Here is a 12710-nt window from a genome sequence, read left to right on the forward strand (position 1 = left end):
GAGCTGACCACCGCTTGGGGCCTGAAGAGGAGGACGTGCCCGCATGGGCCTCACCCCACCCTAAACTGCTACTGGGGCCAAGGTCAGGGCCGAGGCACACGGCTCCCTTTACCAGCCTGCTCTCCTGCAGTGACATACTCTGTCCCGAGGGTGCCCAGACCCCAAGGGGAGGGGCTGGGTCCTCATCACCTATACTTGAAGGTTTCCGGAGCTTGGTCCCCGAGCTGGTCCCATGATTAGTGACAGGAGCTTGGGATATCCTGGGCTACAGGGTGTCTGTCATTTCACATGCATTTTTTTAAAGATTTATTTATTATTTGAAAGTCAGAGTTAGAGAGAGAGAGAGAGAGTCTTCCATCCAGTGGTTCACTCCCCAATTGGCCACAACGGCCGAAGCTGCACCAATCCAAGGCCAGGAGCCAGGAGCTTCTTCCAGGTCTCCCACGCAGGTGCAGGGGCCCGAGGACTTGGGCCATCTTCTACTGCTTTCCCAGGCCACAGCAAAGAGCTGGATCAGAAGTGGAGCAGCCAGGTCTCGAAATGGTGCCCATATGGGATGCCAGCGCTTCAGGCCAGGGCGTTAACCCGCTATGCCACAGCACTGGCCCCTCACATGCATTTTAAAATGAACGTGGCTTGGGGCTGGCATTGTGGCACAGCAGGTTAAGCTGCAGCGCCAGCATCCCATTCAAGTCCCAACTGCTCTACTTCCAATCCAGCTCCCTGCTAATGTGCCTGGGAAAGCAGAAGAAGATGGCTCAAGTGCTTGGACCCCTGCACCCACACAGGAGACCTGGAAGAAGCTCCTGGCTCCCGGCTTCACCCTTGCATAGTCCTGGCCATTTTGAACATTTTGGGGAGTGAATCAGCAGATGGAAGATATCTCTCTGCGTCTCATTGTCTCTCTCTATCTCTGCCTATCAAATAAATATATCTTTAAAAAAAAAAAGAACATGGCCTTATGTTTTGCCCCCAAGCTGCAGATGTGCCAAGGACACTGTGTGGCTATCCCACTGGCTTGAAGGTGCCCCTCTCAAGTTCCTGTGTGAATTCCAGGAAGGGCTGCCTTCAAGTGTGGAGCTGACCGGGGCCTGGGAGCCCCACCCCGAGTGTGCACACGCACATGCACGCACACACACGCCCCTTCAGGACCTGTCACTGCGGCTCTCCAAGCTCAGAACACCTGCCCCTCAGCCTCTTAGGTTTCACAAGCAGAAAGTCATCCCAGCTGAGCACTGGTTGGAGTTATGACCTGAGGAACGGCCTCAGGTGCCTGGGCCTGGCCTGTGGTCTCTGCTGAGGTCAGTCCTCTCCACTCCCACCTCCCAGCCATGTGCCCACTCAGCAGCTGCTGCCAGCGCCCACAGTGGCTCCTCGGCTGCCCCGCTGCCCTTGCTGCCCTCCCTGGGCACAGCCCTGGGGGAGTCTTCACTCAGCCCGAGTGCCCGAGGCCCTTGCACCACAGCTCTGTCCAGCTTCCACACCGTGAGCCCAAAATTTTGTGAAGCAAGTCTTTTTCCCTGGTCCTTGGCCAGTCCTGGACCGCCCGAAGCTGAGCGGCCACCCATGGAAGAACCAAAAACAGGATCAAGCCAAGCCCCCGAGGCAGCACAGAGCCCACCGCCAAGCAGTTTCCAGCTGGTGGGGGCTGAGTTCTCGACAAAGGGTCCACGGTGGGTGGGGGGTGGGAGAGGAATCTGGGGGAGTTCTCTCCCGGGGCCACAGAGGGAAGACGGCTCTCATCCGGGAGCAGCAGTCAGAGAGACGAGATGCAAGCAGGCAGGCAGCAGGTATTGTGAGGAGAAAGGCCATGGGAACGAGCCTAGAACCAGGTGACATGAGCAGCAGCCCACAGGGCGAGATCCAACCAGAGACGTTGGCTTGGCCCCTGCAGTACTTTAGCAATCATTTGGAACATCCAAAGGCTACCAGGGTGCACATACAAGTCTGCATCACAGCTAGTTTTGCTTGCAAGACCAGAGGAACTGGCCGGTGAGCCTGCACTCCATCGCAGCGGCTTCCTCCTGCATGAGGCAGCACCAGGGCCACCCCGCTCAGCATCCTCGGTTTCTCCCACTGCTCCTGTCCAGCTGGGCTCTGACCCCAGTTCAAAAGTGGGACAAGAAGTCAAGTCTCCCCGCAGCCATAGACTGAGAGGGACACGAGCCATCTGGGCGCCCTCTGGAAACTGCCCAGGACAAGCCCGCAGGGCCGTCTTCAGGAGAGCCAGGTGTTCACCACTGCACCTGGGGACGTCCCTTCCTCATCCAGAGAGGCCAGATGGGGTCCGCCTGGCAGAGCCACTCCACCTGCCGGGAATCCTCAGCACGGCAGCCCCCCCACCCCCCAGCGGCTCAGGATAAGCCGCGAGGGGCTTCCAGGGCCACCGAGATTTCTGGAAATGTTAATACTTCCCATTTCCTCTTGGTGATTAACAGTAAATACCTTTGAACAAAAATTGTCCTGTGAATTTGGGGAGCAGCAAAGAAGCTAGGCTAGGCAGACCAAGCCCTGCTCCATGGTCAGTCTTCAGGGAGAAGTGGGAGTGAGTTTAGATCTGGAGCTAAGAACTGATCTTCCGAGCCCGCCTAGGCCTTGATACTCCTTTAAGAAGAAACCAGTGAACTTCCTGGTGCAGCGTGTGCGGGCTTGCGAGAGCTGACTATGCAATTTCCAGCTCCTATCCGCCGCCTGAAGTCAGGCACGGGGGGGCGGGGATACTTACCCTACAGAAATAGCAAATGTGGCGAATCAGAGCTCCCCCAGCCTGTCTCCCCCCACACACTGCCACCCCACCTGCCTCACCACAGCCAAGTCAGGCCCATATCTCAGTAAGGAAAGCCCCCAAACTTAACCATCACCCGTGAGTTCCAACTGGAAATGAAGCAGTTGCCACCAACCTCAGCCAGCATCCAAGGGGAGGGGTGGGCACTTGGCACAGCAGTCAAATGCCCACTTGGGATGCTCGCACACCAGATCAGAAGGCCTAGGCTTAAGTCCCGGCTCCACTTCCAATTCTAACCTCCTACTAATGCATGCCCTGGGAAGCAGCAGGCAGTGGCCCAAGTATCGTTGCTGCTACCACGTGGGGACCTGGATTGAGTGCCAGGCCCTGGCTTCTGCCTAGTCCCAGCTGTTACTGGCATTTGGGGGCATAAACCAGCAGATGATCAGTCTCTTTTTCCCTCTTTCTCTCTCTCTCCCTAGGACTCTAAGAGGTGTTTTTCCACTCCCTTCTTCCTTTTTCCTAATTGCTCCTCCAGAGAGTCCAGACCTGGGAGATGCCCCTTTATCCAGGAGAAGGGTCAGGGCCAAAGCCCATGCTGTCTCAAAGGCCAGTCGAGGCACCAGCTGAGTGTGCTTCCACCTCCCTGGATAACTGACCTCCTGCTGCACACCCAGGGAGGCCCCAGAAAGAACTGATGCGTTGGGCGGGTGGTGGGGAAAAGTCCAAAGTGGGGGTAGGGCACTTTCCCCATAATCCTAAACTTTCTCTTCCCAGACAGCCTGAGACAACCTCTCTCATTGTCACCGCTCACACCAATTCAGACAACACCCATGGCTTGTTTTGCCTGTAGATGTTCCCTTCAGATAGCTGGATAAGTATTTGCAACCTGTCAGCCAGTTCCCATTCATCAATATCCCAGGCATTGCCACATCCTCATTTCTCTCCTTTTCTGTCTCCTGAAGCTGGAAAGTGGAGGTTGAGCCCTTGGTGGGACCCTCCCACTTCCCTAGACCACATTGTCCTGCTGCACCTTGGTAAATACCAGCTCAAGGACAGCTAAAAGTTATCCAAGACAGAAATGTAACTGAGTGTCTCAAGGCTGAAACAGGAGTCACATCTTCAATAACTATGCAAATTTCTGAGAGTTGACTTAACAAAAAACGATGAAACAAAATAAGTTGGAAGGGGACTGGTGTTTTGGCACGGCAGGTAAAGCTGCCGCCTGCGACGCTGGGATCCCATAAGGGTGTTTGTTCAACTCCCAGCTGCTCTGCTTCCAATCCAGCTCCCTGCTAGTAGCCTGGGAAAGCACCGGAAGTGGGCCCAAGTGTTTGGGTCCCTGCACTCATGTGGGAAACCTGGAAGAAGCTCCCGGCTCCTGGCTTCTGCCTGGCCCAGCACTGGCAATTACAGCCATCTGGGGAGTGAACGAGCGGATGGAACTGTAACTCTTTCTAAATAAATAGATAAATCTTTTCTTTTAAAGTGGGAGGGTGTTGTCCCCAGGGGGGTGCAGTCTTCAGGGCTTCCCAGTGTTGCTCAGGCTCCCCTACTCTTGGCGGAGGGGGCCACAGTGCTGGGGTCCGTACCAGCCTCCAGGGCCACCTGAGGAGCCGCCTGCCTCTGTAGGATGCTTCTTTCCTTTCCCCTCCTGTCTTTTCCTCAAGTCCTAGCTTCCAAGCCCAGGTCCTGCAGATAGGGTGGTGACAGGGATGAAGGCAGGCCCTGCACCAAGGCTTGGGCGGGCCACGGGCTCAGGGCGCCAGCCCCAGTGACCGGCTCGCACAGGGATGCACACACTGCCACCAGATTTTCACATACCTGGAGAGCCTCAGATATGACTTCATAAAAGTTGGCAACCAATTCAAAAATCTGGCCAGAACAGGACTAAATCAAACAAAAAACTGGTTCCCCTGGTCCCGGGGGCATTCAAACCGTCGTAGCTGGGGGGAAATGTTCTAATTCCCTAGAGCAATCAGATTCACTGGGTGAGACAAACGCTTCAACTTTCCATCGGTCAAAACCTCCCCACCACCTCCCTCAGCATGCTGTTTGCACAGCTCTGCTCTTCACAGCAGGCTCGATTTTAGTAAATTAAAAGCTGAGACCTTCCCCAGAAAACTGACCTTAAAAAAATTATTTATTTATTTGAAAGGCAGAGTTACAGACAGGTAGAGGCAGAGAGAGAGAGAGGTCTTCCATCTGCTGGTTCACTCCCCAAATGGCTGCAACAGCCGGGGCTGGGCCAGGCTGAAGTGAGGAACCACGAGCTTCTTGTGGGTCCCCATGTGAGTCCCCCACTGCTTGGAAGAGGAGCAAATAAGACTCAAACTGCTGCTCCAAGATAGGACACCAGCGTTTCAGGCCCCCACTCAGCTCACTGCTCCACAATGCCAGCCCCAAAACCAGCCATTCTAGTTCAACAGAAGATACAACACCGCCGCCAAAAGAAAGTCCACAACCTCACGGAGGTGGGCTGAGCGCTCCCTGCAGGCCCACCCGAGCTTCCTGGCCTCCCCTGCCTGCCTGCCTCCCTTGCTCCTAGCACTGTCTGCTCCTCCCTGGGCTCCTAAAGCCTGAAGCTTCCCTTCCGAGCTGCTTCCTCCCAGACACAAGCCCTCCCCTGCCTTCAATTCCCACCCACGGCCAAGGGCCAGGCGGCAGAGGCCTCCCTGTGCTAACCCTTGTATAGGATACAAGAAGGGAGTGTCTGGGGTTGGTGCTGTGGTGTAGAGAGTACAGCCACAGTCTGTGACACCAGCATCCCATATGGTTGCTGGTTTGAGTCCCGGCTGTTCCATTAGATCCAGCTCCCTGCTAATGTGCCTGAGAAAGCAGCAGAAGATGGCCCAAGTCCTTGGGTTTCTGCACCCACATAGGGGACTCATGAAGCTCCTGGCTTCGGATCCGCTCAGCTATGGCCATTGCGGCCATTTGGGGAGTGAACCAGTGGATGGAAGACCTCTCACTCTCTGTGTCTCTACCCCTCTCTGTAACTCTGCCTTTCAAATAAATAAAATAGATATTTTTTAAAAGGGGGGGAGGGAACAGCGTGTCTACAGGGGATTTTCTGAGCCCCAAGCCATATTCAAGCCTTCAGAAGTTTTGCCACCAACATTCCAGCATCCTCCGATCCAGGGACAAAATGTTCTCCGGTTATCCCACCCCACCACACCCCCACAGAAGTCCCAAGGCAGCTCTCACAGGCTCCTAGCACCTCGTTCGATCCAACCAGCGTAAGCCCCTCCCCTGCACTGGGCAGGGCTCTGGGACCAGCTGAAGGCCGGGAGCATCTGTGGGTGTTGAATCCACCCTGCGTGGCTCTACCCAGTGGGAGATCAGAAAGCTCAGCGTAGAGAGGCTTGGAGAAGGCGACAGCACACACACAGCCCTGCGGTGCAGCCGAGCAGCGCTCACTCGCTGTCTGCACCTGTGATCCAAGCAGGCTCAGGATCCTGGCGCTTGGCCATGATAAGGAGAGGCGTCCAGGCGATAGCAAGGCTCGGCCACCCCGGAGCCCTCCCCGGGGCCTCCTGTGTCCTGCCCAGACTTGACCTTGCCTCGGCGTTTGCCTCCTCCACGGACAACCTGGTGAGTGAGTTCCCACCTCAGCCACATGGACAGCCTTTCCCCGCGAGCCTGGGCCTTAAGGAGCCCAAATCTCATGGTGGGGCAGGTAGGTGGGGTTGGGGGGCAGGGCATTTGATTGGCAAAGGAAAGTAGCCCAGACCCAAAACCCAAACTTCCAGGACATCTGCATCCTGGTCTGAATCTTGTGTGGCCACAAGGTTGAGCAGCGAACCCCTGTCCTGCCTCGAGACCCAGGCTGTTCCACGAAGCTGGGGCTGTGGTCCTCGCAGGCAGCTCATTCACTGGCCACAGCCGGGATGAGTGTGTGAGCAGCTGATGCTGCAGAGGACACACTGTGCCTGCTCCAGCGTCGGGCCCAGACAAGTTTCCGAGGGCCCACCCTGCCCAGACAGGCCGACGGCTGCGAGCAGAGCTGGAGCAGCTCCCTAGGTGAGGGGCTGTGAAGGCAGCCCCCACCGACGGTGCTCTCACCACCACCCCCAGGCAGTCACTGGCCCATCCTCCCACCAGCTCTCACATTTACAAGCCTGGCAACCTTACCCGTGTTTCCTCAGTTTCCCCAACTGTACACTGGGCTAATACCAGCTGTGCTCAGCCTCATAGAGCTGTTCACCGGTCTGAAAACAGACAGCAGCGCCACGGAGCAGCAGACCCTGCCAGTCAGCCCCCATTCCTCTCCCTCCCTCCCTTTTGTCTTTAGTGTCCCTTGCTCAGACACCTGCAGGCCCTTTCTCAAAAATTCCTGGAGAGCACATGAGCCCGGGCACAGACGCCCTGCAGCTCCCACAACCCACACAGCAACCCCCGCCCTCCAGCGTGCTTTCAACTCCCCCTGACTTTTCCTGCCCAGATCTCGAGATTCTGTCTACAGAAGACGGACCTGAAGGACTATGCCCTTCCTAATGCCAGCTGGTGTCCCGACATGCTGAGCCTGTACCAAGAGTTTCTGGAGAAGACCAAGTCTGGCGGCTGGATCAAGCTGCCTTCCTTCAAGTCCAACAGAGACCACATCCAGGGGCTGAAGCTCCCCTCGGGGTTGGCGGTCACCTCGGGTAAGGCCGGGCCCCAGAGGGCCCAGGAGCACCACGCCCCAGCCCCCACAGGGCACACGGGGGTTGGTTCATCCAGCTCCCCTTTGCTGTGTTCAGGGACCTTGGGAAGGAATTTCGCAAGTTCCCTCCCGGGCCTCCGCCCAGGGGTTCTCCTCGCTGTCTCGCCGCACCCCCCATGCCACAGCTCCAGGCAGGTGGGTGGGAAGAGCAGGCGTCCATCCCAGGAGAGCACACCCTCGCCCCCAGCCAAGTGCGTCCCTGCTGCAGAACCAGTGCTCAGCACCCGCCTCTGACTTGCCTGCACCTCTCCCCTTGCTGTCAAGCCCTCCCATCCCAAGTGCCCCTCCCCAACCCCACAAAAACCCTGGGGGCCCCCCGGTCCATGGCATGCTTTAGCACAGCCTGCCTGCTCTGCCAGGCCCAGAGACCCCTGCTGGATCCCACTGATAGAGCTGCCTCCTTCATTTTCCTTAAATGTGTGTATGTCTGTCCGTCCATTGGCCTGCCTGTGTTTTCCTGTCTCTGTCATTCACATATGTGGTTCCTGTCCAGTGGGGAACAAGTGGTACGGTGAGCAGACCACTCTTCTCTTTTTTTCTTTTTCTTTCTTTTTCTTTGTTTTTGTTTTTGTTTATCTGAAAGGCAGAGTTAGAGAGAGATCATCCATTTGCTGGCTCATTCCCCAAATGGCCACAACAGCCTGAGCTGAGTCAAGCCAAAGCCAGGGGCTTCTTCCAGGCCTTGCAGGGCCCCAAGCACTTGGGCCATCTTCTACTGCTTTCCCAGGTGCATTAGCTGGGAGCTGGATTGGAAGTGGAGCAGCCGGGAGTCGAACCGGCACCCACATGGGACGCCAGCACTGCAGGTGGCAGCTTAACCAGCTATACCACAGCTCGGGCCCCTGCAGCCTACGCTTGAGTTATGGCACAATCAAAGCAGGGGCTCCAAACCAATTTTATTTTTAAGAATTTGATCTTTCCAAAAGGGGATGTAGTTGTTACAGCTATCCTGGGAGAAAAAACAAATCAGACTTCTGTGTGCGTTTCTTATTGTGTAGAACTGTTTTGATTTCTGTATGAATTACACGAGAAAGGATGCTGTGAATTTCCAGTGCCAACATTCTCCCCAAGTCCTGACCTGGCCCTGCTCCAGCCCATCCACCCTCAGCCGGGGGACTTTTGTGTTTCTCCCTTGAGGCCCTCTGAGAACAGCCGCTGTGTCTCTGCTCCCAGGCTGAAGACTCGTGTCCTCTGGTTCTCTCTCCTTGACCTTGTACTCCTGGCGTTGCATCCCCACTGGGTCCCACACTCCCACGCTTCCTGCTCCAGCTGCAACATTGTCCATCTCTCCCCAGACAAAGGTGACTGGCGCATCTTCACCAGGTGCATCCCAGCGGAAGGGCAAGGTTACGAGTATGTCATCTTCTTCCACCCATCCGAGAAGAAGTCTGTCTGTCTTTTCCAGCCAGGCCCCTACCTAGAGGGGGCCCCCGGGTAAGGCCACAGGCAGGGTGGGGGTGGACATCCGAGGCAGCCTCCTGGACTTGGCGCCTCTCTAAGGAGCCAGGGTGGGACTGGGAGGCACTGGGCTTCGGCCTTGCAATGCCAGACCTGCAGGGACACACTGGGTCATCTGCTCAGTTCCCATTGTGCAGATAAGGAGGTCACAGAATTTCTAGCAAGAAGAGAGCTGAGAGGTCACTTGGGGAAGGATACGGTACACTTGGAAGGGGGCAAGATCTGGAATGGAGAGCCTGCCTTCCGGCCCTGTGCCACCACTGCAAGCAACCACTTTGACCTCTGCTCGATTTTTAAAAGATTTATTTTGCTTATCTAAAAGGCAGAGAGAAGAGAGATTCCACTTATTGGTTCACTCCCTAGATAGCCACAACAGCTGAGGCTAAGACTGGGCCAGGCAGAGGCCGAGAGCCAGAACTCCATCCAAGTCACCCACATGGGTGGCAGAGGCCCAAGTGCGTGGGCCATCTTCTGCTGTCTTCCAGGGCACATTAGCAGGGAGCTGGATCAGATGCGGAGCAGCCGTGACTGGAAGCAGTGCTCCAATGGGATGCTGGCCTCAGAGGCAGCAGCTTAACCCACCGTGCCACAACACCAGCCCCTGACTTTTGGTTTTTTAATTTCTTAGTTGAAACCAGGAGCAGTAAAATCGACCTGCCAGGGTGACTGAGCGATTCGCTGTTAGGGCCCACATGTGTGTGTTTAGAAACCACACAGCACCATATAACCATCTACTCAAACCCCATGTCAACGCGTGGGGAAAGACACACACAGAGGTAGAGTAACTTGCCCAAGGTAGCACAGGCAATCGGGGACTCTCATCCAGCAGCAGGAATGCCAAGCCCTCCACTGCACTTTGCCGCCCGTGAACTTGAAATAGACCAAGGGAAGAATTCGCTCAGGGAAGTCAGCCTGGACCTGGGTCTCTTGCCTAAGGCCACTGAGCCACCAAATCCGTGGTTGTGTGTCCCCTCCGTCCCTAACCCTGCTCCAGCCACTGCAGGCTGTTGGCGGAGCTGGAGTTCCTGCAAGGGTCAAAGAGACACAAAGGACTGACGTGGCTTCAGAGTCCAGGCCTGAGAGGGGCTCAGTCAGGGTTAACAGAATCCAGAACTGACGTCAGCACCACCCACAAGCCACAGCCCTCCGTCTCAGAGAGGCCTCTGTGGGGGCACTGCTCTCCCTACTAGTGCGTGCAGACACTGGAGCCACGGGCTTGTGCCCCACAAGGGCCAATTACACCCTCCCTTCTGAAGAGCAAACCCCATGGCAGCAGGGATGAAGCCGAGGGCTGCTCACGGAGAGGAAGCTGACGAGACAGAAGAGGACAGCCCAGCACTGAGGGCAGCGGTGAGCCGAGGGCGCTCCAGGGGACAGATCAGCAGCTCTCGCCACCAGATGCAAAGGGAGGCAGGGGGCTGGGAACCCCACTGGCGGCAGGTGCAGGAGGGTAGCCCACGGTGGAACAGCGGGGACAGCTGATCTGGTCCCTGGAGCGGCTGGGGACCACACTTGTGAAAACCAGGAACTGTCTGTGGTCTAAAGCTCAGTGCCTTTCTACCTGCCCCAACCTACGCAACAACGACGTGGCTGCGGCATGAAGGGCAGCTGGCCTGGGTGAGAACCAGACTGCTGCGCACTTCGGACAAGGCGAGTGCGGGCAGCACCCTGCTGAAGCGGCTCTTGGCCTCCCGCGCGGGCAGCAGTGCCCAGAAGCCCATCGGGCCAAGGTTCTCAAAGGTCCTGAAAGCTGTGTTTCACGTTTGCCTGTCTTGAAAACATAGGCCCAGCAGGTGCCAGGTGGAGTGAGGGCTGACCGCAGGGCAAGCTTCAGAGCCCTTCCATTCCCCACATGCGTGCACTTTTCCAAGTGATGGCAACTGCCACCAAGCAGGTGACGAAGCAGTAGCACGTCTTCCAGGGACGTGAGACTGCTGGTGTCGTTGGCTACAGACACGTGCTGAAGCAAAGCAGGGCATGCGCAGCTGATCGTGACTGGCTTGGTCCCAGGGGGATACGGCTGTCTCCTTTCCTCCTTCAGCCTGAGGCTGAAGATCTGTGTTTGAAGGGGTGGGAGTGGCTTCAGAGGGCAGAGGGAAGGCCCAGTGAGGCGGGTCTGCCCAGCGCCTCCAGCCCTGGCCTTGTTCCGCACCCCCAACCTCAGGTTCGCACACGGAGGGTCCCTGGCAGCCATCATGGACGAGACCTTTTCCAAGACAGCCTACTTGGCTGGAGAGGGGCTGTTCACACTAAGCCTCAGCATCAGGTTCAAGAAGTAAGTAAGCTCGGGGCCCGGGCTGTCCTCACTGCCCTTTCCAGCCCTGGGGGTCCGGCAGTTGGGGCGCAGGAACCCTGCCTGCCCCTGTCCTGCTCTGCACCCTCCTCCCCAGGCAACTCCTCCAGTCCCTGGGCAGAAGGCAACCTCTGCCACCCACCTTTGGGATCCGACAAGCAGGCCTTGAGCCCAGGGCCATCCAGGAGTCCCTGAGGCCGGGTGGGATGAAGAGGAGAGAGGGCACCTGGCTGGATGGTTCACACGAGGGCCGGGCCGAGCTGCCTCCTCCCCTAGCTTGATCCCCCTGGGCTCTCTGGCGGTCCTGAACGTTGAAGTGGAGAAGATCGAGGACCAGAAGCTGTACATGTCCTGTGTCACCCAGAGCAGAGACCAGCAGATAGTCTACGCCAAGTCCTCAGGTAAAGAGGCCTCAGCCCTCCCCCCAGCCATGCCCGGCCACCACCCACTCCCCAACAACTCAAGGGAGAGCGGATGCTAAGGAGCCAGTCCCCAGCTGGGCGTGGCCTTTCCAAGGGTGGGGTCGTGCACCTGCTGGAGACACAGATGAAGACCTCAACTAGGACTTTTTTTTCTATATGAGTTACCCGACCTACACTACCTGGGCCCAGGTGATGGGAAATTTGGAGCAAAATGCTTAGAGCACCTCATCAGCTCCTGCCTCCGTGGCCCTGGCTCCTGCCGCTCAGCTCAGCCTCTCTTGCAGGTGTTTTCCTGCAGCTGCAGCTGGAAGAAGAGTCACTCCAGTAACAGTCACTGTGCCACCAGCAGAGCCTCCGCCCATGCCCCACCACGGCGCATGGACAGGGTCTAAGAAGCAGCTGGTAGCCGGGGCAGGGGGAGGGGGAGGCACCTTCCTCTGAGCAAATAAATCCTCAAAGCCCCACTCTGGAGCTGGAAGTCAAAATCCTTCCTGGGCCTCCCATTCAGCCGCAACAGAAGACATTTGCTGAGCACCTGCCCGGCACCAGGCACGGGGTGAGGCGCCAGGCATGCAGCGATGGAAACAGAGCTCCCGGCCTTAGCGGGAATGCCTGAGTTCACAGCGAGCACCCCCGCCCGCTCCCACCACCAGCACGGTGTGGGTCCTCTCATTCCCTGAAAGCAATCACAGAGGGCTTTCTAGGCGACACTGCACTTGAACTAAGCCCCAAAGGCTAAGTGGTGCTCCCCAGGTAGGCAGGGTGGGGAGGCCGGACCAGGCAGAAGGAAAGGTAGCAACAAAGGCACACAGGTGTGAAGGAGCAATGTGATTGGGGGGGGGAGGGGTGCAGGTCTTAGGGGGCTTCATAAACCCTGCTGTGGATGGAGCTTGAACTTGATCTGGTTTTTTGTTTGTTTGTTTGTTTTTTAAGATTCTATTTAGTTGAAAGGTAGAGTTACCAAGAAGTAGAAGCAGAGAGAGATAGACAGAAAGAAAGGTCTTCCATCTGCTGGTTCACTCCCCAAATGGCCTCAATGGCCGGAGCTGGGCCAGGCTGGAGCTTCTTCTGGGTCTCCCACACTGGTGCAGTGGCCCAAGGACTTGG

At 57.0% G+C, this 12710-nt stretch overlaps 1 protein-coding gene across 1 annotated transcript; it reads left to right on the forward strand.

The window, feature by feature from the left end:
* Window positions 1–6035: 6035 nt before the first annotated feature.
* On the forward strand, window positions 6036–12067 carry THEM5 (thioesterase superfamily member 5). Its single transcript, XM_002715353.5, has 6 exons — window positions 6036–6319; window positions 7170–7371; window positions 8726–8864; window positions 11053–11163; window positions 11458–11582; window positions 11888–12067. Exons 1-6 carry the CDS (start codon window positions 6197–6199, stop codon window positions 11929–11931), a joined length of 744 nt encoding a protein of 247 aa, XP_002715399.1. The 5' UTR covers window positions 6036–6196; the 3' UTR covers window positions 11932–12067.
* The last annotated feature ends 643 nt before the right edge of the window (window positions 12068–12710 follow it).

Source organism: Oryctolagus cuniculus, chromosome 7 (assembly GCF_964237555.1).
Source record: "Oryctolagus cuniculus chromosome 7, mOryCun1.1, whole genome shotgun sequence".
Taxonomy (NCBI): domain Eukaryota; kingdom Metazoa; phylum Chordata; class Mammalia; order Lagomorpha; family Leporidae; genus Oryctolagus; species Oryctolagus cuniculus.

Coding starts and splice junctions, on each gene's coding strand:
- THEM5 (XM_002715353.5), top strand. CDS start 6,197: ATGATAAGGAGAGGCGTCCAGGCGATAGCAAGGCTCGGCCACCCCGGA. Junction 11,164..11,457: donor CTCAGCATCAGGTTCAAGAA/GTAAGTAAGCTC, acceptor CTCCTCCCCTAG/CTTGATCCCCCTGGGCTCTC. Junction 11,583..11,887: donor AGTCTACGCCAAGTCCTCAG/GTAAAGAGGCCT, acceptor CCTCTCTTGCAG/GTGTTTTCCTGCAGCTGCAG.